The sequence below is a fragment of the Eleutherodactylus coqui genome, chromosome 13 (assembly GCF_035609145.1).
Source record: "Eleutherodactylus coqui strain aEleCoq1 chromosome 13, aEleCoq1.hap1, whole genome shotgun sequence".
NCBI lineage: Eukaryota > Metazoa > Chordata > Amphibia > Anura > Eleutherodactylidae > Eleutherodactylus > Eleutherodactylus coqui.
The window spans coordinates 36,265,533-36,293,351 of record NC_089849.1 but is presented as its reverse complement, the minus strand read 5'-3'; the positions used below and the strand labels follow the sequence as shown (position 1 = coordinate 36,293,351).

At 43.5% G+C, this 27,819-nt stretch overlaps 1 protein-coding gene across 1 annotated transcript in view; it reads right to left on the bottom strand.

Moving 5' to 3' along the window:
- Window positions 1–18,886, bottom strand: part of KCNH4 (potassium voltage-gated channel subfamily H member 4) — a 145,921-nt gene extending 127,035 nt beyond the window's left edge. Inside the window, exon 1 of the mRNA XM_066585820.1 lies at window positions 18,811–18,886. Within this exon, the coding sequence (XP_066441917.1) occupies window positions 18,811–18,886 (76 nt within the window). The remainder of the gene's footprint in view (window positions 1–18,810) is intronic.
- Window positions 18,887–27,819: the final 8,933 nt, after the last annotated feature.

Sequence of the window (27,819 nt, the reverse complement as noted above, 5' to 3'; positions counted from 1 at the left end):
CGAATACATAATTTGCATGATATTTGTGCTTTATAAAAGAGGTTAAGAGGTACATGTCAAGACGTCTAAAACGAGAAAAAGTCCTCACCTTCATATCTCAGATTTTGTTCAAAATTTGTATATTACATGTCCATGGAATAGAAAAAAAATTCCCAAAGTTTTAGGTTCCTACAGCTAATGGTTCCTGAGTTAGACCCCCTGTTTAGGGGGGTGTCTGCAAGTGTTGCACAACTATGAATAAAATGGCATTTTGTAGCTATTAATAAATTTAGAACTACATGATCATAAAAACTACAAATTAGAGGTCCTGCACAACCTTTAATGCTAGGTTTAATGGTCCCATCCTGAACTTTTCAGGTTCCAAATCTAGCTTGAAAACTTTGCTGGAAGGGCGCCTCAAAATCTGTCATTCTCCACTGAAGGAAATTTGGGCCAGGGATTGGGCCACTGTAGCATTTATGCAAAAGGATATACAAACCTGATGTTTGTACCATGTATTACACTAGTGGTAGTCACTATTCTAGTGAATATTCAGCTCCCGAAGACCTACAGGCACTTCACAGCAATTCATCAAATATGTCATTTTTTACAAAATTATAAAAGTTACCACTTTTCAAGCTTAACCCCTTGAGTGGCACGCCCGGAAAAGTTCCGGGGACGAGCTCCACTGCTCATAGCAACATAGCCCGGAAGATTTCCGGGCTATGTATCACTATGGGAGCTGCAGAGCACAATGCCACAAGCTGTGACATTGTGCTCTGCCTGCATAGACCCACACAGAGCAGTGCAAGGGCTTTGAAAAACCAGCAGAAGATATTGCCGACATGTCGGCAACCTCCTGCTTTGTTTACAGGTTGCCATAGAGACCATCGGCTTGTCAGAAGCAAGCCGATGGTCTCTGTGGCAGGGAGAGCTGGTTGTTAGCTGTCAGAGGACAGCTAGGTACTAGCTCTTACAGCAGAGATCAGAGAAAACCTCCGATCTCTGCTGTGTTAACCCTTTACATGCTGCAGTCTATGTGACTGCAGCATGTAAAGGGTTGTCACTGCAGCATGTAAAGGGCTGTCACCATCGGACCCCCGGAATGTGATCAGGGGTCCTGATGGGTCCCTGTGGAAGTCCCCTAAAGGGACAAAAAATAAAAAAATGTAAAAAAAATAAAAAAAAAAAAAGGAAAAAAATTATTAAAAAAATAAAAAAAAACACTTGTCTCCCTTTACTTTGTAAAAAATCAAAAATACAATCACACATGTGGTATCCGTGTGCGTCGTAATGACCCAGAGAAGGAAGTTAATACATTATTTAACCCCTTAATGACATGGCCCCTTTTTTTCTTTTTTCCCCATTTCTTTTTCTCCTCCCCCCTGTTTAAAAAATCACAACTTGTCCCGCAAAAAACAAGCCCTCATATGGCCATGTCAATGGAAAAATGAAAAAGTTATGGCTCTTGAGACGCAACTGCAAAACTAGTTGAAATTCAATGATTAGACCATTTAAAAAAAACTGCCCTGGTGGGCACGACAGGGTGGTAGAAAACCTGCCACTCAAGGGGTTAATTGTAAAAAAAAGCTTAATTTTTTTTTCTTATTGATACTATGTGAAAGAGGGTTTTTTTTCTCTATTAGATCAGTAAGTTTGCATTTTGCAATGCCACCTATGGTGTGGTTATAATTTCTGTCAAAGTATGGGGGGTTTTATGCACAAGGGGGTCTAACTCAGGAACCATTAGGTGTAGGAACCTAAAACTTTGGGAAATTTCTTTTCATACCATGGGCCTGTATTACACAAATTTTGAACACAATCTGAGATATGAAGGTGGGAAGCATTAGACCACTTGACATGGAATGACTCTCTTCCATAACTGATTTTTTTCTGATGCTCAATCTTGCCTACCTAGAATTCACAAACAACAATGTGCCTCCATAGAACAAAATGATCACCTGTCTATTTTAAAAGGATAAACTAAGTTATGGTACTTATAGTTTAGGTGATGCGGAGTCCCGGGAGCCTTTTTTTCGTACTCACACGGTCCCCCATTCATGTGGTGTCCCCTGGTGAAGCCAGCACACAGAGCAAGCGTGACATTTTCCAGAAGGCTGTGCATGCACACCCTTTCATCCCTATGGTTTAAAGTTAGTTTATTGCGCTTATAGTTGGGAACAGGTTCTCTTTAAGTATTGCCTTTGAAGATGTAATGATGGTCATGCTAGAGTCCTTGCTTCATTTGTATTTTTGGATTTATCCCGGTCAAATAATCAGCAATATGGTAATCAGATGACCTAAATCCATCTCTAAAAAATTAGGCATGAGGATTTTCTTGTCTCTTTGGATCATACTTTGCAAGACATTAAGAGCAGATAATTGGGTTAAAGACATTGACACACTGTCTCAAAGGAACGCCAAGTGTCTCACATATCAGCTGTGTAAAGGTGGCTTTATAAGGGGGAACTATTGTCCGAACAGTCACTTGATAGAACGAAGGTTAGTGACAGTTCTGGGTAAAAACAGCCACCAAACCGGTGACTAACTAAAATTTGTTCACTAGAAGCTTGTTGCTTCATCTCAGCTCCGCTAAAATTAGTCGCTGATTAATTATCGACCGGTGTAAACAGGTAATTGTTGCCTTTCAACAACTAGCTAACAACTTTGTAGGGAGATGTCTGCTTATTCTGCGTTCACCTTCCACTGAAAACTGATTGACTCACGTCATTTTCTGAACATTTTGCCCTCTCACCTAATGCTCAATGGTTCTGAAAAACACATGTATGCTTACAAGTAATCCTGAACTGAACGGTCCCTGCTGATCTTCGAGAGAACACTCACTGCTATGGTCTCTGGATGGTTTTCGTAGATACTTTAGCGGTTTCAGGCACGAGGCTGGAATCTCAGGTGTAATGGCCGCATGTCCAGAGAGTAGTCAAGGATAAGCCAGAAGTCAGCAACGGTAGGTCTCGGTTTGCAGCATAGATGGATGAGGCGGGTACATAGTCAGAGAGGAAGCCAAAAGTCAGCAACAGGAGGTCTTTGATTGCAGCACAGATGGATGAGGCGGGTACGTAGTCAGAGAGGAAGACAGAAGTCAGTATCAGGGGGTCTTTCAGAAATAGTGGAGGATCAGGCAACGTGAAGCTTGGTCAAACAGTGCTATGAAGCAGATTAATCATGCAATGGTGCAGTGGCAGGGTCATGCTTTTATAATGAGCCCTAACAGGGACAGAGGCGGGTCAGGACAAGAGGCAGTAACTAAATTACTGGGATCATGGAATAAGGTTGCACAGGAACTGTCCACAGGCTGGATGGCTCAGTAGTGAGAGCTACCAGCTGGAGTACAGGAGGTTTATGGTTCAATTCCTGACAGATACACTCTCTGCTGTGATCTCTCACTGGTTTGACCTTCAACAGAACACTTGGTACTGTGACCTCTTGCAATTCAGGATTACTTGTATGCATGTGTTTCACTTGAACACTGCTCACGCGTATTTATGTGCATTCAGTGGAAAGCGTCAAATACACACCCGCCAAAGAACCTTATGCCCCTAACTAGTCAATGAATGACATTTTGGCCTGAGTAAATGCTTCCAACATTTAGTTCAGTGATCATGAAATTGTACAGCAGATGAACTACAACTGCTCTATAAAAGAAGACAAACAGTCATTTGTATGCTTTACCGACTAATTCAAGCGACTATTTAGACGACAATTGTCCAATTATAAATGTGCATTACATCATTGTTTTATGGGTGTAGGGATATCTGTAGAACTGAGGACAGGTTCTCTTTAAGAACGGTTCTGCTGGCTGCACACAAACACGGACCGGTTAAAGTAGTTCTCCATTGGTATCCTTCCTTAGATAACAGCTGTTTACAAGCTTTAGCTACCTTTAGACAGAAGGCATTTCATAATAATGTAGAACTGTTGTCTTTATACTCTATGTATTTTAACAATTACTGATCATGGAGGGTCATGCTCCATGCCTTTCGCTTGGCTCATGATTTTGGAACATGCATGTGAAGGCTTAGCTGATAGGATCTGTCCTCTTCATATAGCGTCTTTCCATGCGCACGCTGGGACATACAGGTATATAGGAGGTTTCCCTACTGAGGGACTTCCTTCTTATAGCCAGCGTGTAGCTTGACCTTTGAAGGGCTAGGTTCCTCTACACATTCTTTGGAGAGCCCATTATTGGGCTTCATGCAAGGCTACATTGGTGGAGCTGACAAGAGAAGTGGACAACTCCTGCAGAGCAGCTTCACATAGAAGCCTGTATTACATGGATGATTTCTTGTAACACGATCGTGTTACGCAAATCATAAGTGGTCAATAGCTTCCTTGACTCTTAATTATATTCTATGGTCATGCTCAATGTCATGGAAAGCAGCAGTCTCTTCCAAATTCAATTGCGATTGTGAGTCCACCATAGAACATAATTACATTTCTAGAAAGTGCAATTGATTTTAGACAAATTCTGGCCACGTCCGCGACGTCCGTTATTGTATCTGATTATTTGATCATCCTGTAAGTTTGCAATGAATCAGTTTGGGAATGCCAAAAATGCAATATTATTCTGTGTGTGTTTCCTCTGGATGACAGCCAGAAGGATAATGTAACAAGACACTGATTATTCAGCTAGGAAAGCGCAGCCCTCATAAGTGCTCAGTCATTTCATTAGTGCAGTGAAGGGGGGGAAGGACCACGAGATTAGGCTAAAAAAAAAAAGTTCATTGCATTGCTTTCACGTTTTCAATCCTCTGGAGCGACGGAAGGGAAGATGAGGAAGAGGTTATTATATTATTTTCAGAATATACTTCACTATGAATAGAGAACTCTCGTAATGTTGGCATATTCTCTGGTGCATGCTCAGCAGCTTGTAAAGAGCTGATATCTAAGGAAGGATACCAATGGAGAACTACTTTAACCGGTCCATGTTTGTGTACAGCCAGCAGAACCGTTCTTAAAGGGAACCTGTCATCAGTTCTACAGATATCCCTACACCCATAAAACAATGATGTAATGCACATTTATAAAGTTGTTTTATTAGACTTTCTGGGCAAAGCAAACTTTTAAAATGAAGGCATTTATATTTCCTGCGCACCATGTAAATTACCACCGAGCGGTCCGGTGGCAAGCCCAACCATCTCTGGTGGATTGGGCGGCCGATCTATGCTGGCCTGTGTATCTCCCTTTACGCCACCTCTTTCTGCTACTGCGATATGGACGTCCTCCACATAATCAGTGCAACGATCAAACTCTTGTGCATGGATCAGGAGTGGTGGGACAGAGCGTGTACAGTCCATCTGTCCCTTTTGTAGGCCGATTCAGTAAACTCAACTATGAAGGTTGTGCATGGGATGTGCTGTAATGAGGCTGCAACATCTGGAATATAACTTCTCCTGTGCGAGTGACTGAGCAGAGGTTGTGCACTGCAGGGGGCACAGAGGGGGCTCTACTACTTTGTGGGAGCACAGAGGAGGCTCTACTAGTTTGTGAAGTACAAAGGGGACGCTATGTTACTTTTGTGGCACAAAAGGTGATTTTTTTTTTGTTGGGCCCATAGAGAGGGGTCTGTTACTTTGTGCTAGCTCTATTACTTATCTAGGTCACAAAGTGGGCATTACTAAATTGTAAGGGGGCACAATGGAAAATTATTACTGTGTGGGGAGACAAATGAGGACACTAGTACTATGGAGCGTAAATAAGGCATTATTTCTTGTCATGGGCACTATGACTGAATTATTACTTTATGAGGCACAAAGGGGCACTATTACTAAGGGAGGTCATTGAGCGGTATATTGGGGTAGCAGCAGGATGGGGAAAATTTGCAGACATGAGCATAGAGAACCAGAGCAGAGGTGCTGGATGTAGAAAAGGGGTGTCACTGATTATTGTTATGGCCCATGCACGGGGTATAAATGATGTGAACAGTCTGGGGCCTATGGTCTACTTAATCCACCACTAATACAGACAGCCCACTGATTCCAGTGAGAACTGGGTCATGTTTGATTTCCCCCATGGTGGCACTGTAAGGAAATTGAACACTTTCTTCTAAATTTAGTGACAAATTACAGCTGATCATTGGGGACGATTATGGACACTCATCATAAAAACAAAAAGTATGAAGGTGGTTAGTATATGAAAAGGTTTAACAATGTATCGTAGGCTGTTCGAATTAGAAGATTAGTACTAGGCTCACTGCATGTTTACAGTTTATTAACTTTAATTAGAAGCTGGTGCTATCAGGTCCCCCTAGAGGACGAGGAGAAATTAATGAACTAGCTCATACTATAAACAGACAGGGATTTCATCGCTATTTTCTCTTTTAAATTACGTCAACAATGTACAGTTGAAAGAAAAAGCACATGAGCCTTATGGAATTACCTGGATTTCTGCATTGATTACTAATGAAATATTGTTATCTACTCACAATTATGGACGAGCATCTAACTAAGCTAATAACACACAGACAGTTGTCTTTTATTTGAAAAAAAAATTGGTACCATCTTAGCCTGTAGAACAAAATGTCATTGTTTTTAGGCTGAGCTGTGACCCACAAATGCAGAGCTGTTTTAATTTCTTCATTAAATGTGAATCTTCGTCCTCTTAGGGCTTCTTTTAGGAGCCCAAACAGGTGATGGAGCAAGATCAGGACTGTAGGGAGGATGCTTAAACGCCTCAAAACAAAGTTTTTGGTGATTTTCAATAGTATGGGCAACTGTGTGTAGACGTGTATTCGTTATGCAACAACACAACATCCTTGGATAGCAGTCCTTTGCCTTTTGTTTTATTTTTAGGCTTCAGTTCTTCAGTAAGAATCTCATGGTAATGAGCACTGTTGATTGTTGAACCTTTTACCTGATGATATTGCTGTACTGGCCCTTAAGTATCCCAGAAAACTGCAAGCATCAATTTTCAAGCTGATGGTTAACTTCTGAACTTTTTCTTGGTAGGCAATTGCAGATGTTTCCATTCTATTCTCTGCTGTTTACTCCCAGGCTCAAAAAATTGAATCGCTGCACATTGCTCTTCTTTCGTGCAAATCACGAGCCATTTTTTCTTGCACTCGCAACATGTTCAACCTGCACAGCAAATACTGCGGAGACTGCGACCTACAACGGAAATGGTTGATAAGACAGTGTGGCCAACAGAAGTTTTAATATAGCTGGAGCCGGATCATTTTTGACTCGTGGTCATAGAATAAAAGTACTGCAATCTTTGACCACATGATGTCTGTCACAACTAAAATCATGTACTCCTAGTAGAGATGAGCGAACGTGTTCGGCCCCACCCCTTTTCGCCCGAACACCGAACTTAGCGAGGACTTCCGTGCTCGGGCGAAAAAAGTTCGGGGGTCGCCGTGGCAGCGCGGGGGGGGGGGGGGGGGTGCGGCGGGGAGTGGGGGGGAGAGGGAGAGAGAGAGGGCTCCCCCCTGTTCCCCGCTGCTGCCGCCCGCGCCGCCGCGCCTCTCCCCGCCCCCGGCGGCCCCCGAATCTTTACGTGCGAACACTGAAGTCCTCGGAAAAGCCGATGTTCGGGTGCGTAAGTACTCGTTAAGAACACGTTCGCTCATCTCTAACTCCTAGCCTACAATTTGTGAAGAAGTGTCACTGCCAACTCCACAAGATCCTGACAACATTTAAAAGCGAAATCTAGAGAAAGCTATCTTTTGATATGTCATAGGTACAAGTGAGATGGTCACATTGGTGAAGTCTGTGATCTCAAACCAAAACTGATGTCAAGAAGAAAAGGGTCTATAGAGCCCCCAAACTCATTTGGCACGGCTCCAAGATTTCTGTTACTGGATATCTGACACAACATTGCAAGTACAATGTTGCCAGCATCTACCGATCATCTCTGTATTGTAAACTATGAAAAACCAAATGTAGACAATGCATGGTATGCTGGAACTAGGAAACAGTGCATCAGTCATATGGATAATCCCATAGACATTGTAGCACTTTCTCTCCAAGGGCTATTATATACTTCTCAGAGTTGACTGCCCTCTCTGTAATGTATGAAGTCATTACTCCGACATCCATACGCTGCCATGAAAATAAGATAGATGGTTAGAAGTGGAAAATTCCCCAGGTCCTTCTTTACTAGGTGTGTCACCGTTCCCCAAGGACATTGAACAAACACAAAAACAAGGCATTGCCGGCAGCTGGCTCCACGGAGACCGATAAACAAAGGCAATGTCTGGAGGGAGAAGACTGCCGTAGACCTGGTCTGATCCTTAGTCTGACATGAGCATCTCGCTGCAACATTTATAGGATGCCACAAATCCATAATGGACATTGTTATTATTAATGAACGGCCATCACCTTATAGGTTCATCTCATACAATATTAATCATTCCGCCTAAACCTTCACAGCTTTCTCCATATCACTTATATGTCCTGTCAAATGGGAGACGTTTTACTTAAATGACCTAAGTGGAGGAGATTTATTCATCGTAATTAAACTTTGTAAGAAATGACATCATCTTCCAGTTTGACATACTGCACATAACTTTATACGAAACCAGTGTCAGACGCAGGGATATATGGTTGTGTCAGCAAAAGGACCGCATTGATTTTCAATATTTAAAACAAAAAATGATGGTACTGCGCAAATTAACAAAAAGGCATATCAGCTATGTAACTTAAATGAGTGGGAACAGCAAGCCACCATCTCTAATGATCTCCTCTCTTACAGGACATGTTAGAAATCCTATGCACATAAAGAGCGTTGTTGCCAATTGCATCTCGTCGCATTCCAGCTGGCATTGTGCCAATGTGGTTAGAAATGCAAAGATCAGATTGGATGCAATCAGATGACATCTAAAAATATGACTATTCAACATCAGCACAGCTTTAGAAACTGAAAACATGACATCCGTTTAATCATGCGTTGGGGGAAATTATACTAAACCCAGTGTTGGAAATGCCAGGCTTAGGAAATATCCCCCATGGTGTGTAGCCCAACCATACGTACCCACTAGGGCCAATGGCAGCACAAATTACTACCAAAATTGTAAGACCAGTGGCTGCCATAGATGGGCATAGTTTAGCAGTGTACAACCAGCTGCTATGTTTCTACTTGTAATCTATTTATTTATTTAGCATAAGTATGGCACCAGAATTAACCTGAGTAATAATAATAATCTTTATTTGTATAGTGCCAACTTATTCTACAGCAACAAAACCAAGACTTCGATACCCAAAACCAAGCTCGGTTTTTAACTACAGCAACAAAACCAAGCTGATTCCATAAATATAGCACCATAAATACAGTACCAGAACCAATGTCATAATATACATACGGTACCAGAACCAAGCCCATAACATAAATACAGCATGAAACAACCTCAGTACATAAATACAGCACCAGATCCAAGAACCATATTCCTTCTCAGACAAGTGTATTAGTAGCAACATTTTGTGCTCATAACACAGACAAGTGCTGACCGCAGGTCTACTGACCCAAACTCACAGTGTCATAGAGGAGTATCCTAATGATAATGGTTATAGAAAGCCCAATATTCCCACCATACAATGACCATATAGAGGTAGGTACCAGTTCTAGACAGTTGCAATAAAGACCATATAAGTGATTACAGTAGTTATATTTAGTGACTCACAGGTGATGTCCCTTCTGTAGTTTACTTTTCCCCATCTTTTTCATTTGGCTTAGACAACCATAAAGATTTCTTCCTGCTTCCACACAGAAGTAATGACCCTTTTGAGCCCTCACATGTTAATAATATCCACTGTTGTGCCCCTTACAAACTCATAGTGCCCCCTTAATAGTAGTACCCCCAAGTACTCTTAGTTGTGCCTTAATAGTAATTGTGATCCTGAATAGTAATAATGCCCTAAGTGTCCGCTGAGTAGTAATAGTGCCCCCTTAATAGCAATAGTGCTCTCTTAACAGTGCCCCCTTTAATAGTAACAGTGCCCCCAAGTGCCCACCTAATAGCAATTATGTCCTCATCTGCCCTCTTTATAGTGATAGTACATTCAATATTAATTATGCACCCATGTCCTCCCTTAATAGTAATTGTGCCTCTGAATAGTTATAGTTCCAAGTGCTCACTTACTAGTAAAAGGTCTCCCTTAATAGTAATAACTAGAGATGAGCGAACGTACTCGGATAGGCACTACTCGTCCGAGTAATGTGCTTTATCCGAGTACCGCTGTGCTCGTGCTCAAAGATTCGGGACGCGCTGCGGAGCGGGGAGCTGCAGGGGAGAGCGGGGAGGAACGGAGGGGAGATCTTTCTCTCCTTCTCTCCCGGCCGCTCTGCCCCGCTCCCCACTGCGACTCACCTGTCAGCAGCGGAGCACCCCGAATCTTTGAGCACGAGTACAGCGGTACTCGGATAAGGCACATTACTCGGACGAGTAGTGCCTATCCGAGTACGTTCGCTCATCTCTAGTAATAATGCCTCAAATGCCCCATTTAGTAATAGTACACCTAAGTGTATCCTCGCTAGTGATAGTGCCCTCTTAATAATATTTATATACTATGTGCCCCCTTAGTAGTAACAGTGCTCTTATGTTCCCACTTAATAGCAATTATGCCCTTTGCTGTAATACTGCCCCCTCAGTAGTAGTTGCATACCTTAATAATAGTAGCTATGCCTTATACAATAGGAACAAAATAAATAAAACTATACATCCCTATCCATGGTCGGTGCTGAGCCCTCTGCCAGCCTCACATGGGCAGCGCGGTGGGGTGACTATTATCACGCCGCTTGCTTTGGGACACTGAAGGTCCTGGCCAGCGGACACAGCCTTTATGTTCTTGTAGGCCGCAGGTCCACCCGGCATCCTGACTTTTCCTGCGGCCAGTTTCGCAAAACAAGTCAGCTTTTGTCACATCATGATTCATGTGTCCAGGGTTATCTTCTAACTGGGGAACTGATGGCACCAAGATGCGCTATGGGAAGAAGATAAGACAGTAGAGGCAGCGGGATGCTCTGGGCAACGGTCTGCTGGGAAACCCTGGGTCCTGTCATTCATGTGGATGTTACCAGGATGTGTAAAACTTTCCCAATCATTGTACAGACCAAGTACCCCTTCTTGGCAGCAGTATTCTTGGCAGGAAGTATGTGTACCATGTATTACGCACGTATTTTTCCCGCACGTAAAACATACAGTACACAGCATATACATGCCTATTTGCTGCATATGTTAAATCACCATAGCCTATATTAGAGCATAATTCGCACCTGAAAAGAAAATCACGCGTGAAAAAAGTCATAAAACGTTAACAATGCACTATATGTAACCCAGATTGGGAGCATTAAAAAAAATACAAGTCGTCGCAAAAAAAAACAAGAACTCATACAACTGTAAAAATTGCTTGGCCCTTAAGGCACAAAATAGGCCAGTCACTAAGGGGTTAACCACGGTACAACCTTTCCTAGAGCAATGTTACTACCCAGCACGATCTGACGGCTGAACATCAGCGGCTGTAAGACATAGATTTACACGTGGCTGGATAACATTCTGCATCCTCTAGAACCCAGTTACACTTTTTTGTTGCCCGGCAAAGGGGTAAAACCTTTAGGAGGGCCTATCAACCATGAAGTGCTATTGACAGTACTGTTGTCTTTGGTTCCCATCAAACACCAGGGCACATGTGCAATTGCAGCCTCTGCACCCTCTATCATTGGGCCTCTATTTTCCAGAAACAGTATAAAAATGCTATTACTATTAGATAAAGGTAAAGTCCCCTGGTGCAAGTACTGACTCCTGACTGACACCTCGGGTGACGTCACATCGTGACATTTTCTTGGCAGACTGTTTTTGCGGGGTGGTTTGCCATTGCATTCCCCAGTCATCTTTTACCCCCCCCCCCCCCCCCCCAGCAAGCTGGGTACTCATTTTACTGACCTTGGAAGGCTGAGTAAACCTTGAGCTGGCTACCTTTACCATGTGGGGATTAAACTCACAACCCTCAGGTTATGAGCGAGAGCTTAGGACTGCATTTCTGCTGCCTTAACACTCTGCGCCACATGAGGCCCTTAGAAAGAGTAAGGCCGCCTGCAGACGAGCGGGTCGGATCCGGCAGCGAGAATTCTCGCCGCGGGACCCGACCCGAGAGCCTGCAGGGACGAGCGCGTACTCACCCGCGCCTGGCGGCCCCGGCTCTTTCATGTGCCTTCTGCCGCGCAGCCGGCGCATGCGCAGACCGGAGCCGGCGGCCGGGTGAGTGACGTTTCTGTGCGAGGCTCTGCGAGCACCGCACAGAAATAGGACATGCCAAGGTTTGTTTGCCGCGCGAGATTTCGCGCGGCCAAACCGTGGCCGTCTGCATAGGAGTGCGTATTGTAATGCACTCCTATGCAAACTTTCAGTGGCGGAAATCCCGCGGGAAATCCCGCGGCGGGATTTCCGCCCGTGTGCAGGCAGCCTAAAGCAAATATAAGTCACATGATCTGGTTTGTGATCATAATACATGCTGATTAGTTCCTGGAAAACTACAGATCCCAATAATATTCCATGAAGTGTTGTATACAAGTAGCAGTATTGATATAATGGTAGGAATAGCATAGAATAACTTATACCTAGGACTCCAAGTTATTTAAGTTACCCCCTTTCACTAGTCAGGAGTGCCCTGACAAACTAAAGGCAGTATGTATGTGTAAAAAGGAAAAAAATCTGAAATGCCCCCAAATTCTAAGTCCAGTTCTGTGTCCTCTTCTCTTGCTCACTACAGGCTTGCTGCCCCATTCGTTTTCAATGGGGCTGATAGAAATAGCTGAGTACAAGCGCTCGGGTGTCTCTGGCAGTCTCATTGAACGTGAATGGAGCAGCTCTAAACATGTGCGACCACCGCTCCATTCAGTCTGCTCCTGACGGCAAAGGATGCAGGACATAGTGAGGAGGAGAGGGGGAAACGGACCCCTATTCTTGGGATTGGGGAGTCTCAACAGTGAGATCCCCAGCGATCAGACTTTTATCCCCTATCTTATGGATAAAAGTCAATCTTGGCACAATCTCTTAAAGTTCCTCCTAAGATTGAATTTGCACATGCAGTTTTATATGCTGTTTTGCTTCAGGTTTCGATCGTTCTTATTTTTAGCCAAAGCCAACTGAAGATCCTAGAAGATGAAAATGTATAAAGGAAATACTTGTACTTCTTTCTGCTCTTGTGTTTGACTCATAGCACAGCCACCGCATTTTAGTGTCTGTATTATAGTTGCTGTAATACTCAGACCTCCCATGGTTCTAGGGAACTGAGCATGAACTGCGATCATCATAGAACTCTATTGTGTTCTGTTCAGTGAAATATTGGGAGGTCTGGGTATATTCTAACCGTAATACAGATGCTAAATGCTTCCACTTTAGGTCGCCCGCACACAGGCGGGTCGGATTCCGTATGTGAAATCCCGCAGCAGAATCCGGCCCTGGCAGTAGCGGGCGTTCATGCATACCTGCTTTCTTCTTTTCTGCATCTGTACTGCGGATGGACACGCGCAGTACAGATTTTTTTCTTGAACTCCTGCTTTTCCCGGAAGGGCCACAGAATGGACGGCTTCCATTGACTTCAATGGAAGCCGTCCACGTGGAATTCGCTCAAAAATAGAACATGCTGCGATTTTTCCTCAGCGAACGGAAAATTGCAATAGGTTTCCATTCATGTGGAGGAAAAAGCGTTTTTCATTAGCATGTAATGGGCAGCATTTGCTGTGGAATCCATCTGGAGGTAGACACCCGCTCCGGATTCCGCAATGCAAATCCGCCCGTGTGCAGCCGGCCTTACAGCCTTCTAAAACATGTTTAAAAATTATATTAATTTTGTATTGCATAACAGAAAATATTTAACACTTCCCAAACATACCAATCTAAATATACAGAAAGTAGTTTAGAAACTTGGCAGGTTAGTAAAAAAGAATATCTAACACTTCAGTATGGAGGAGAGCCAGACATAGTGGAAAACCAGTTTCATGTAAGGATCGATAAAAATCTAAAGATGCTGGATAACAGGATGAATATAGATATTTTTTGTGTCTGTCGAGCGTTCAAACTATCAAGATTGAAAACTTGTACAGCTTTCAAAAAATTAGCTTCTAATACACACTCACTGTCAAAAAAATCCCTCCCCTAGAATGAGTCGTCTGAATCAAATGAAGCTTTCTCTATGTGATTGTAACGTAGACATAAGTAAGTGATTACAATATTAGAGCATAAGGATCATTTATTGTGGAGAACTGACCCCTTGTAGGGAGGCTCTAGTACCCTGTTGTACCGCCTCTAGCTTGGATACAAGATGTGAGACGGGCGGGCATGGAGGCTCTAGTACCCTGTTGTACCGCCTCTAGCTTGGATACAAGATGTGAAACGGGTGGACATGAAGGCTCTAGTAACCTGTTGTACTGCCTCTAGCTTGGATACAAGATGTGATATGGGCAGGCATGGAGGCTCTAGTACCCTGTTGTACTGCCTCTAGCTTGGATACAAGATGTGATACGGGCAGGCATGGAGGCTCTAGTACTCTGTTGTACCGCCTTTAGCTTGGATACAAGATGTGATACCAGCAGGTATGGAGGCTCTAGTACCCTGTTGTACCACCACTAGCTTGGATACAAGATGTGATACAGGTGGGCATGGTGGCTCTAGTTCCCTGTTGTACTGCCTCTAATTTGGATGCAAGATGTGATACAGGCGGGCATGGAGGCTCTAGTACCCTGTTGTACTTCCTCTAGCTTAGACACAAGTTGTGATACAAGTGGGCATGGAGGCTCTAGTACCCTGTTGAACTGCCTCTAGTTTGGATGCAAGATGTTATAAGGGCGGGAATGGAGGCTCTAGTACCCTGTAGTACTACCTCTAGTTTGGATGCAAGATGTGATATGGGTGGGAATGGAGGCTCTAGTACCCTGTTGTACTGCCTCTAATTTGGATGCAAGATGTGATATGGGCGGGCATGGAGGCTCTAGTACCCTGTTGAACTGCCTCTAGTTTGGATGCAAGATGTTATAAGGGCGGGCATGGAGGCTCTAGTACACTGTTGTACTGCCTCTAGTTTGGATGCAAGATGTTATAAGGGCGGGCATGGAGGCTCTAGTACCCTGTTGTACTGCCTCTAGTTTGAATGCAAGATGTTATATGGGTGGACATGAAGGCATACAGGTTTCATATGGTATTCTGTGACATATTGATCCACAGTTGCTGTAACTCAGTCTCTAAATTGTGCAAACCCTTCGCCTATCCAAGTTGGCATCCCAGATAAATCTGGTGACCAGGCAGTCCAAGGAAGAGTGACAATGTTATGGGGACATTCCAGTGACCCCCTTGTGTATGCGGACGAGCATTACCCTGTTGGAAAATGCTTTGTGGAAGCCCTGCTATGAGAGGAACACACGTGGCTACAGGATGTCCTGAACATATCGTAGAGCTGTTTCTGTCCCTCATACCACTACTAGGGGGGACCAACTGTCGTATGCAATGGCTTCTCAGACTATAACACCACTCTGTTCCATTGCGTAGCAGTCCAGATTCGTCATTCATGACACCACTGAAAGGGAGCCGATGTTGGGTATCAAACGCAGTATACATAATGGGCACCGCAAGACCAAATGTCCTTCATCCAAGTGCCTGGAAATGGTTCCAACAGACACAGGTACCTTTAACAATGGTGCCACCTGTCTCTCGATGGTGGTCAACAAAACAGTTGGAGCTGCTTGTGTTTATTGGATGATCTGACGATTCTCTCTACTGGTGGTCTGTCGATGGCGTCCTGAGCCCGGTCGACTTGTGTGCCCTCATGCATCCACTAATCCCAACACATCCTAAAACTCTGGTCAGAATGGCCCATGTGGCAGGTAATTCATCGGTACGACAATCCAGCTTCTCGCATTCCGATGATGCATCCCTTCTAGCACTCTGATAGCTGGTCGAAATCTCATTGATTGCATTGTAGAGGTGTCTAGTAGTCAACAAGCTCTAGACAAGTGGAAAAAGTTCTCCATTACTCACAAATAGAATCTAAAAGCCCTTTTATAGGCCAAGGGTCCTAAACCACGCTACATAAGATGCAGAAACTTGGAGGTGTCAGCCATAATTCCTGACAGGAACTTCAACTGTTGGATATATGGGTACATGCCGTCCACTGTGAAGCGCAATGCATCGCTCAATCTACAGTGGTCCGAGGAGCGTAGTCATTGGACAGTTGAGCAATGGAAGAACGTTTTATGGAGTGACTAATCACACTATTCCATCTTCAAATCATTCAGTCATACCTGAATGTGGAGGATCCTGGGGAACATCGTTTGACCGAGTGTGTTGTGTCAACAGATACGTTCGGCAGATGTTCCATTATGGTTTGGGGATGTTTTACGTGGCATGGTCTTGGTCCATTGGCTGTAGTGACGAGAACCATGAACACAAAGGTCTACCTTGACATTCTTGACAATAACGTGCTGCCGACAATGTGACAATACTCTGGAAATGGTCAGCAATACTACCAACAAGACAATGTGCCTCGTCACAAATCCAACACTGCTTTACATTGGTTTGAGGATATGGATGTTCCACAATTGGACTGGCTTGCACAGAGTCCCAACCTGAAATCTACTGAAAATCTTTGGGACGAACTGGAATGTCATGTCAGGAAATACAAAGATAGTCCATTTTCTTTGAAAGAACTCACCAGATATTTGCAGGATGAATCGAGGGAAATACCAGCTAATGTGTCTGAGGCGTTAATAGAAAGTATGTCATGGAGAGTATCTGATATAATTAGGGCCAAAGGAGCCCCGCTAAGAATTAACATATAGAAATAAATACTACTTTTGGTTCTTGCTCAGGTGTCCAGTTACTTTTGGTTGGATTGTGTATCTGATTTCTCAAAAAAAAAAATCCACCGAAGGTTAAAGTGTGGATCTATAAAGTCAACCAATTATATAAACTAGACTAACTTTCCAACAGAGAAGACTGCTCTCATGGCAAATATTTAAAATATGCTCTCACATGGATTGTTTGAGCTTTCCCAGACTGAATGGAAAGTTTGCTTATACATGCAGAGTCATAGCAAGACTTTCACCTGAAGCACAGATTCAGTTCACCTCCCTTGCCCTGTTTCTACATGGCTTACGCAGAGTGGTTTATTGTCTCCCTACTGGCGCGGAGCACCTGTCCTGCTGGTTCCCTAACTATGGCCCTGAGTTATGCTGTATATCTAGGATTATTTGTCAATGAGGACGATGGCAATCTGGATGACAAGCCCTGTGGGATTAGTAGTGGCATCCATATTATCTCTCAACTTTCTAGGAATCATAAATGCCTCAGTAACGGCTGAATGCATGAACTTAACCGAAGACGTTGCAAGGACTTCTATTTAGTGCTAAGGTTTTGATTTCATGCTGCAATATATTTTAGAGGCAGCTTTGCCGTTTTAGATGGGTTCCGATGCCATCATTGGTGTATCGACACATCCCCAGTGAGCGATTCCACGCTACGAGAAATACATTGATCTATGCACACTTTCATGGCACCCGGAGCCCCTCTAATAGAAATAGATTGAGCCTGAAGACTTTCCCAGGATTGCATTAATTGGAAAGAATTAGTCCCTGTGGATTTTCATGTACAACTCCTATCACTGGGTATTCAGTGTTGTAATGTAGATTTGTAGATCGCATGCACTGCGAGGAAGCGTGTGTTATAAACATACACTATGCCATCTGCTTCACAGCATGCTCTGGCGTTCCCATCCCGCAGAACAAAAGACCCATCTTCTTGGCTCACACCTAACCACCATCCCTAGTATTAACCCTCACATCACTGCTATGAGAGACGCAACATCCTTCTATCATTTAAATGTCTGCATTGGCCATTTTGATGGCTGTCATCTCTTAGTAATGTAACACTACTTGTAGATTAAGCAGTAAATAAGACGGTGCCTTATTACTTCAGTCATTCTAGCGTAAGATCTTCAGGAGCTTCGTATTGTCTATTCTTCAGCTTCAATGGGTAACGCCAGTACAGACTGACCTTGGGCATCTGACCTCATTTGCATTTACACCTAGACTACCATTGTAGTGACAGATATGCTGTACCATACACTGTTCAACTTTATCACCTGTCAAGCCGTCCAACCCGTGATAACCAGCAGTGGTTCTAAAGACTTTATGCTGGGCCCATACAAGCCATATATAATATATACATACAAAAATAGCAAAAACTGACCCACTTTCTATCTCCTTAGCTCTATAGTTGTGGGTATACTCGGCTGTAGAGCCATGCATTGACTCTTCACATTGTCCTACACCAGAGTATGTTATATCCTGCATGCATATCAAGCCATGGAAGACCATAAGATAGCTGTGATGGCATAAATGACATGTCCTAATACAGTACATAGCCCAGGTACATAAAACTTCAACGAAACATGTATTTTATGGAAGTTTTACATCAAAGAGAATTACAAATCCCCATTTATTCTATCAATGGTCTAAGCGGGGAAGTCAAGACACCAAGTAAATTGGGTTGAGTCACATCTACGGGAATGGACAGAGAAGAACATTTTTTAACGATTCGCCCAACTCTACTGATTTCCAATTCCACAATATGAAATGTTTCAAAACTTTTTCTTTCTACATTACAAAAGAGCAAAATGAAATGGAGAGAGTAGATGACACAAGAAGAGATGATGGGTTAGATAGGATGGGACAGAGATAAGCATTGTATACTCTTGGAAGAGGTTATAGTATTGCGTGGCAACATGATAAATGGTCTGAGGATACAGTAAACATACAGATAATGTTTCTCTTGTTAAACATGTACACAGATGTATAAATCAATGAAAAAAGAAATTGTCATGTACGTACGAGTCCCATCAAATCTTGTAGCGATGGTATCCAAGAAAGTATTCTGTGGAGCAAGTAAACCTTTCATCACAGGCATGTTTCCACCGCCTTGATGCTCTCTCCTTGTCAATAATCCTTCTAAGACGCTGCATCAGCATTGAGAAGATGCTACAAAGTAGTCAAGGCACCCTTGTCCTCCTCTGTCTAGTACCCCATTGAAACCAGAGGATGCTTCTAAGACATCTTGTCCTAATTCCACCGCTTGGCAGCATCTAATGAATTGCATGAACACTCACACATTGATATTCATTGTTTTATTATGTCCGCTGCCTCTCTCTCTCACCCTCTCCTCCCTTGTGTGAGTCTCTCTCTTTCTATCCCTCTCTCCTCCCATCTGTGTTTCTCTCCCCCCCCCCTCCCGTATTGAGCTGTCCCCTTCATGTACCTGCCTTCTAACTCACATGGTCCCCTGACTCTCTCCCGCTTATCTCTAACTCCCTCCTCCTGTTTACCAACACACCTCTGCCTGTAAAGCTCGATTTCCATCCCTATACGTCTATTCAGCTTTTTTCGGATCATGCTGTCTCTTTGCGGACAGGGATGAAATAATGAATTGTATGAGGCTGACAATCGTTTCCCATACACGTTCTCTTGAACACCTACATCTGGGGCTATATGGGGACAATGCTGCGCTGACACCGATAGTCACATGTAAGTTGCGTTTGTCGTAGAAGGAAGCTCTTGGGGGGGAAAGATTAGCTTATATGGGGGCATACTATAAATATAATAGAATATACGCTGATCAGCTATAATGTTAAAACCACTGAGAGGTGAAGGGAGTGACAGTGATGATGTCAAGACAATGGCAGCTGTCGAGGGATGAGATACACCGCAATTCATTTATTGCAGTAGAGCATGCAAATTGCCAATTATTCGGAAATGAACAAAAGAATCTCATTTGGGATGAATATGGATTTATTTAGACAAATAAACACTGGGATCGCTGATACGGGTAGATTCACACCAGCGATTTTTCTGTCCATTTTTTTTTTTGTCTGAACATAATAGAGTACCTTGATTTGAATGGGGATATTCACATGGGCATTTTTTTTTTTAAATCGCAGCATGTCCTATTTTTGTCCAATTTTTTGACAAAAATTTCCTTTTCAACTCTATGGCCCACAGTGGATTCTAGCTGCGAACCCAGCCGTGATCCTGCGCTCGGCCATGAGTGGTGGCGAAATTGTACTGCACATGACCGCATACTCACGCAGGCAGTCATGCACAATACACCTTCTTTTTGTTTTCTATTTCCCGTGCTGTCGCTTAGCGATGATGTGGATACTCGCAGCACTTGTAATTCCGTATGGACTACCGGTATAGGCGCGACCGTAGGGAACAATGGGCTCTATGTTGCGGATATCTATAGTAAAATAGAACATGCTGCATTCTATTTGCCGTGAGCGGATTACGCAATTCTGACACACTAATGTGAGCGGAACTGTGTTTTTAAGGCATGTAACCATTGGGGACCATAAAAAAAAAATTTAAGAGAACCAGGAAGTGCGACGCCTGTACATTTATTAGGTTTTTTTTTCCACTTATGAAAAACGGATGCATAATGGATGGAAATTGTGCCTAAAAAATTGCAAAAACACAAGAAAATCGCACTAAAAATTATATTGGTTTTTCAGGATTGAAAATAAGATGTCTGTGTGCGGCGCCAAGCATATTTGGGTCTATGGGCTGTCTGTGTTAATTCACGGACAGCACACTGACCCATTAGAGCCTAAGGGCTTATTTACACGAGCGTATATCGGTAGGGTGTTCACGGCCGGCCGATATACGCTTCTATTTGAGCAGTTCCCCCCTTCCCTCCTCTCACCGTCTCTCTGCTTCTCTCCTTCCCTCCGAGCGGTTTGCAATGGGGAGGGCAGAGCTAAGCTCCTGCCCCTTGTCCATAGCCAGCAATGGGAGTGGACAGGACAGAATGAACCTTAGCTCCGCCCCACCCCACCCCCTCCCTTTACAAACGCCGGACTGGAGGAGAGAGGCAGAGAGCCGATGAGGGTGGGGGAGTAGGGACTCTAATATATATACGTACCAAACATGTTTGCCCTATTTGTGCTGATCTGTATATTAGGCAGCAAATGTTCAACCAGTTCTTGAATTTGATGAGTTTGAAGCAGGAAAAATGGGCAACTGGATCCGCGCAACTTTGATAAGGGTCAAATAGTGATGGGTTGACGACTGGGTCAGAGCATCTTCAAAGCGGCAGGTCTTGTGGGGGGTTCCCGGTATGTAGTGGTTAGTACCTACCAAAAGCGGTGCAAGGAAGGGCAACTGTTGAACCACTGGATGGGTCATAGGTGCCTAAAGTACTTTGATGCATATGGGCAGTGAAGGCTAGCCCATCTTGTCTGATCTCACAGAAGAGCTACTCTAGTACAAATTGCTAAAGAAGTTATTGCTGGCTATGATAGAAAGGTGTCAGATCATACAGAACATCGCAGCTTGCTGCTAATGCACCACCTATACACCCTGGCAGGTATGACATAAGGTGATATTCAGTACAGGGCAGACAGATCAGAGGCAAGGAACTTGTGAAAACAACAACTAGAACTTTACTGAACATTTAGCAGCAGCTTACAGCCATATTTTTACCACCGCCATAGCAAGTAATGACAGTATTTGTAAGATTCATACTATCTCCGATGTGCTTATCTCTGTCCAAGCCCAGGGAGCTTTTCTGTCTATATGCCAACAGCTTAATCAGAGTGAATTACTTCAGAGTCCTGGCTCCTCTCTTGTAGATTCCACTAGTCAATATATCCTCACAATATCACTTGTACCTTATCTTTGAGGTTTACTTTTGGATTCAGTCCATGCATACTCATTGCCTGCTGGTCTCCACACACAGGCTGAGGCTCCTTCTGGGCTGGCAACAACCTGTAACTGTGGGTGCTGTACGCTGTATGAGAGTAGCAGAAGCAGATAGACTGATTTTTTATCCTGCTCAACTCATTACACTCTCTGCTCACACTGACCCAAACAGGAAGTTCAAATGAAGCTGATAAAGTACTAACGGGCATTAGTAACCATTAGTACTTTATGCAAAATGATTGCTAAAACTTTCAATCGTTTGAAAGATTATCTTTGCATGTAAATGGGCCTTTATATTACCTGCCTTTCTGGCATCTCCTGGTTTAGACCCTCCTTTAGCATTAATCACTGCAAATCAGGGCTGAGGTAACACAGAGGAGCTTTTTCGACAGTAGGGGATTTCCCAGTTTCTAAGGTATAGCAGAGATTCACGCAAGAACAAATGCAGCACAATATAGGTATCTATGTTATACAGTCTCCCTTTGATGTTAACATATGCCAGGTAGTGCAAGTACTGGGTCACCACACAAATGGGGCTGTGTAGCTGCAGACCTACAAGAGCCTACAGTGGGCTTGTGAGCATCAGAACTGGACTATGGAACAATGGAAGAAGGTGTCCTGGTCTGGGGAATGATATTGTATTTTACAAGTACATTATGTGGATGGCCAGGAAAGTAGATGGTACTAGGATTACACTATGGGAGGAAGACAAGCCAGCAGAGGCAGTGTAGTGTTACAGGCAATGTTCTGCTGGAAACCTTGAGTCCTGGCATTCATGTGGATGTTACTTTGACATGTACCATCTACCTAATTATTGTGCAGACCGAGTACTGTCCCCTTCATGGCAGCGGTATTTCCTAATGGCAGTGGGCTCATTCAGCAGAATAATGTCCCGGCCTCACTGAGGAACATAATAAAGAATTTGGGGTATTGATTTAATCTCCAAACTTCCCATATCTCAGTCTGATTGAGCATCTGTGGGATGTGCAAAAACACAAGTCTCATCTCACGGTATATGAGCGCTGTGTACTAGAAAGTGAAAGGGTTTCTTCCACTACAGGAGTCGGGGGGTCATGTGACCACCGGGGTTCTCTGATACAGCAGAGCTACGGGGCCGTACTAGACCCTGGCCAGCTCTGTCAGTGACTAATTTCATTACAGGGTTTGCTTTCCCCTGTAACTGGGGCTCCTATGGATGCGGGAAAGTGTCAAATACAAAAAAAATGAATGTCCCCCAGAGGTCTTATATGACATCATTGGGGGACAGAGATAGTAAAAAACATAATTCCATACATCAGTAACTAAAAATTACTGAATAAAACAACAATATATACAGAAGAAAGAAAATAACCCAAAGCCGACGCCAACCCAAACCATCGCTATAAACGCCCTGTAAACCAAAACCATACATATTATATATCAAAACGTCCAAAACAAATAGAGGAACCCGTTCCCATACTTTATTTTAGCATAAATATACTAAATTTTAAAAAAAACTCTAAATGTTAAAAATTTTTTTTTTTTAGCTTTTCACCCCCAATAAAACTAAAAAAACGGAAAAAAAATCTGTGAAAAAGATATTTTAAAAAATCGCCCCATATGTAATGGAAAAAAAAACACACCAAAAATATTTTGGTAGCTAAAGGAAACAAAATAGGGCTGTAAAACCACCACATGGGTAAAAGCCCTAAAAAGTGTCTGGTCCTTAAGGTACAAAACAGCCTGGTCCTTAAGGGGTTAAAGGATCTGTATCTAATGTTTTGATGAATGATACCACAAGACACTTTCGGAGGTCTTGCAGACTCCATGCCTTGACATGTCAGATCTGTTTTGGTGGCACAAGAGCAAATCCATACAAAATGGGATTGATTTAAGGTTATGGCTGATTGGTGTATATTTCATTGAACATAGTGACTTGTTATCACATATTGAAAAATTAATGTTTGGGGACGGCGCCCGAGTAAACAAAATTGAATAGATTTACATCTTACGTGTAAATAGTGAAAGGTAGGAGGTTCTTACCTGGTGTAGACCGCCTAACCCAAGGTGATGGGCAGGTCGCTACACCCAGACAACGTCCCTAGAGCCAACGGTTATCACATATTACAGAGGCCTTGATTTTGGTCATCCCAGGAGGCTAGACTCAACGACTCCTTGCCCTCTGCGATATATGTCCACACTGAGCTCCTGTCTTGTTAAAGGGGTTTTCCAGGCCAATACAATTGATGAACTATCCTCAGGGTGGCTCATTAATAATTGATCGGCTGGCATCCATTACTCTGGATCCCAGCTGATCGGGCACCCTCTGTCAGGGCTGCAGTGCAGCAGAAACAGAGTTGGCTATGACCGCTGTGTAGTAGCCAGAGCTGGTAGACACAGCTGTCATTGGTTTTAATGAGAATTGCACTTGCAGTTACGAGCATCAGCCACTATACAGGGTGTGGAGCCAACTGCTTCTGCTCTGTCCCATGTGTATATTGCAGTGTTGACATCGGGCCTGTGATCAGCTGATTGTCCGGGATCCCAAACGGTGGACCCAAGACGATCAACTATTAATGATCTATTCTGAGGGTAGGTCATCATTAATTTTTATCTGGGAAGTCCTTTAAGGTTCACGCACACAGATTTATTATGGCTCCTCCATATTTTGTATGGAGCCATAATATGGCAACCATAGCAGTCTATGGGTGAATACTGTACCTCTGTATGCCTCCATAGCATGCTCCATTGGATGCCACATGATATAGGTTCTGACAATAACATGGTAATATGGTACTTTATGGTTCCATAGGGACTCTGTGTGCAGTCTCCCAGGCTCCGTGCGCTCCATTCTGCCCATATGGGCCCATACTGTACCTAATTTGCATCTATATACTTCCAGTAACATCTGTAAATGTAAATGCATCCAGTTTGTCTTGTGGCGGAGGTCTTAATCCTATTTTGTATACAAAGAACTTAATTGGGGAATTACAATAGACAAGTATATTAGAACTCATTGCAATGAAGGTCGTTGTGCATAATTTAGTGACGGCGTAATCCATACATAATACTTCATACTTCATGGTTTTGTACCTTTCCATGTCTAGTTTTATAATACACAAAAGAATAGCTCGGGGGCATTTCCCCTTGTTGTCTTTTATGGGATCTCTTCCCAGTCTTGGTGACAAATGTCAGACAGGAGAATGGATGCCCCTAATACTTGTATGAAACACCAGTCATGGGATTATAATAATGGGATTATTGGTCCATAAAGTAACTTGGCAGCAGTGAGGATTTCGCTAGAACTGATTCTTTAAAGGCAATCTGTACGTAGAAAAACATTGCTGCTTTTTTTTTCAGAAACAGCGCCACTTTTGTCAATGGTTTGTGTCTGGTACTGCAGCTCAACCCAATTTAAATGAATGGAGCTGAGCTACAATGCAAGGTATGGTCTATGGACATGAGTGGTGTTGCTCCTGGATGAAAGCTGACATTTTTTTCTAATCTCATACAAACTTTTAAATGGTGCCTGTGGAGGCTACTACAGCCTCTTAATGGTTCATCAGACTCCATTTGAAGGAGCCATTTAAAAATGTGCATGTTGTATACTTGGCAATGCATCCCGCTTGGTTGGTGGGCTGAGAGCAGTCGTCCAGTCACCCCGGGTCACCTCACCTCCAGCCGGCCAGATCCTCTTCTTCCTGTTATGGAGCGTCCATTTTCGGCATTCTCCTTCCTGCAGGTCAGTGTAGGTTATGTCACTAGTGACGTAGCATTCCCTGTTTCAGCAGTAGCTCAGCATTCCCTGCTAGACTGTTCATGTGCGGGGTCTCTCCGCGAGTGTTCATATACTATTGCATCAAGACAGCACGCATGCGCAGTCTCAGCAGTAGTTCGCCATTCCCTGCTAGGCAGTATAAGAAGCGAAAAGACGGCAATGTACGCTTTGTCACAGGAAGAAGAGGTGACCTGGGGGACTTGGGCAACCAGCAGAAGATCGGTGAGGAGAAAATGCGGTAAGAAGACTGCCAGGGAGAGGGGAATAGGCAAGTATTGATTTTTTTTAATGACAGAACCCCTTTAAGGAAAAATACCCAGGGAAAGGGGAATTTGTGGACACTGGTGAGTCATCGAAGAAAGGCGTCAGAGGAGGATGTTAAGAATCGTGCTGATGAGCAAGCGTACAGTACGCAGTCAAGCAAATTGCCATCAAATACAACACAGGTGCTCCAACCATTGTGTTTGATTGCACAACTTTTTAACTATTACAGCAGACAACCAGTTCCTGCACCATGGTTGTCTAAGAGAAGAAGAAAGGCAAGACGCCGGTGGGCAAAAGAGTGTAAAAACTGGATTAGTGAGCAGTGGAAAAACATCACCTGGGCAGATGATTCCAGATTTCTATTGCACCATACTGATGGTGGGAGGGTAAAGATTTGGCACAAGCTGCATGATTTGCTGAACTCATCCCATCAGAGCATATCAGTACCTTCACCTAATTTGCAGCAACTTGCAAGAAGCTTCCTGTCCGCATGGGCCAACATTCCTGCAGAACTATCTCAATACCTGATAGGATCTACACCGCAACGCCCTGCTGCAGTGGTGAAGGTGAACGAGGTGATCTACTAGATCTAAATAATAAAGTGGCTCTTCAATGTCCAATGACATACAAGTCCCGCTGCTCTGAGCTTTACTACAAGACATCTACAGTTGGAGCTTCTGACGACAAACTACCATTCATGCAACAGCGAGTTTTTTCACGCAGTCCGTGTCTGCATGAAAACATTTGCCAGTGTGCGTCGCCACATTGAAAAACCGCTAGTCTATCGGTGGCCTACATCTCGGAAAATCACATGTTCCATTGAACGTCATCTTCTGCAGAGCCGTGAAGCAGAAAATCATGATGTACTTATCACATGCAATGTTGCAGAGTGAACCTGCGCATAAATATAATTGCAGAAGGACTTGCGCTGCGGAGCCCAAACCTAACAGGACCGTTCCATCACGTTTCCTCTATATTTATATGCACTGTTTATGTGGCTGATGAGTATGGGGGGAAAAAAACATGAAAAGCAGCAAAATCAAAGTCAAATGCATTTTTTAACACCTCGCTTGTGGTTTTGCTGCCCATTTTTCGACTGCACTGCACATTACTGGCACTTGTAAGTACACCGTTACTTTCAATAGCGAAATAACGAAAATTAGCCGCACCCTGGCAATTACTCACTTACTGCAAAGTTGAAACACAAATCTCATGTCTTCCATGAAATTCTATGGTTTCTGCAAAAACAGCTGGAAAAAACCCACTGCATGTACGTATAATCCCAATAGGGTTATCACATCAATCATGAATGATTCTTAATAGCTGATTTAAAGTAATCTGCAGTGTTTCTAGCATAAAAAATACCTTTTTCATAATTATTCAATTTCCATGTGTCTTCTCTAAGAGGGGAGAGCAGTGCCCTGCTCCCTTCTTACTGATAACAACAGCCCTGCCACCAACAAGTGACATGACTGGGATGGGAAAGAGCTTTTGGTGCATGGAACGGAGAAGAAGGGACACATTTTATATAACTAGAGGGTAATAGCACAATGGGACTGCATTACTGGCTCTCGCCACAAGAGGAGGCTCAAAGCTCATAAAAGAACTGGCTGCTAATAGAAGTCAGTAGAGCAATTAGAAGGGGTCTAATTGGCTCTATAGCCCCACATGACACAGTGGAGGAGATCTAGCAGCCTTCTTGTGGAGAACCATATAAAGTGGGTGGCTGGTGCCATTTTGGGGTTACACACAGCATACAGAGATCTTCAGCAGCACTGAGAGACTCTCTTAAAGTGGCGGAGGCCATTCGGAGGTGCAGTTCAGCAGGCTACATCCTTGTACTGGGGAGCGGCCAGAGGGCCAGGTGACCACTACCAAAGGGCTCTGATGACCCGGGGTCTGAAGATGATGGCAACATACCCTAAGTGACCCATTAATGAAGCACTAGCAGCAAATATATGCATTTATAAGACGTTCGGTTTAGATACAGTGCTCAACTCGAGTGTACCTCTATATAATGCAGTCATCAAATTATAGATGCCTAGCTCTAGATTGTACATAGCTAGTAAATGTAGATAGCTCTACATAGTGAGGGCTCTTTCACACAAGTGTATATTGGCCCCCGT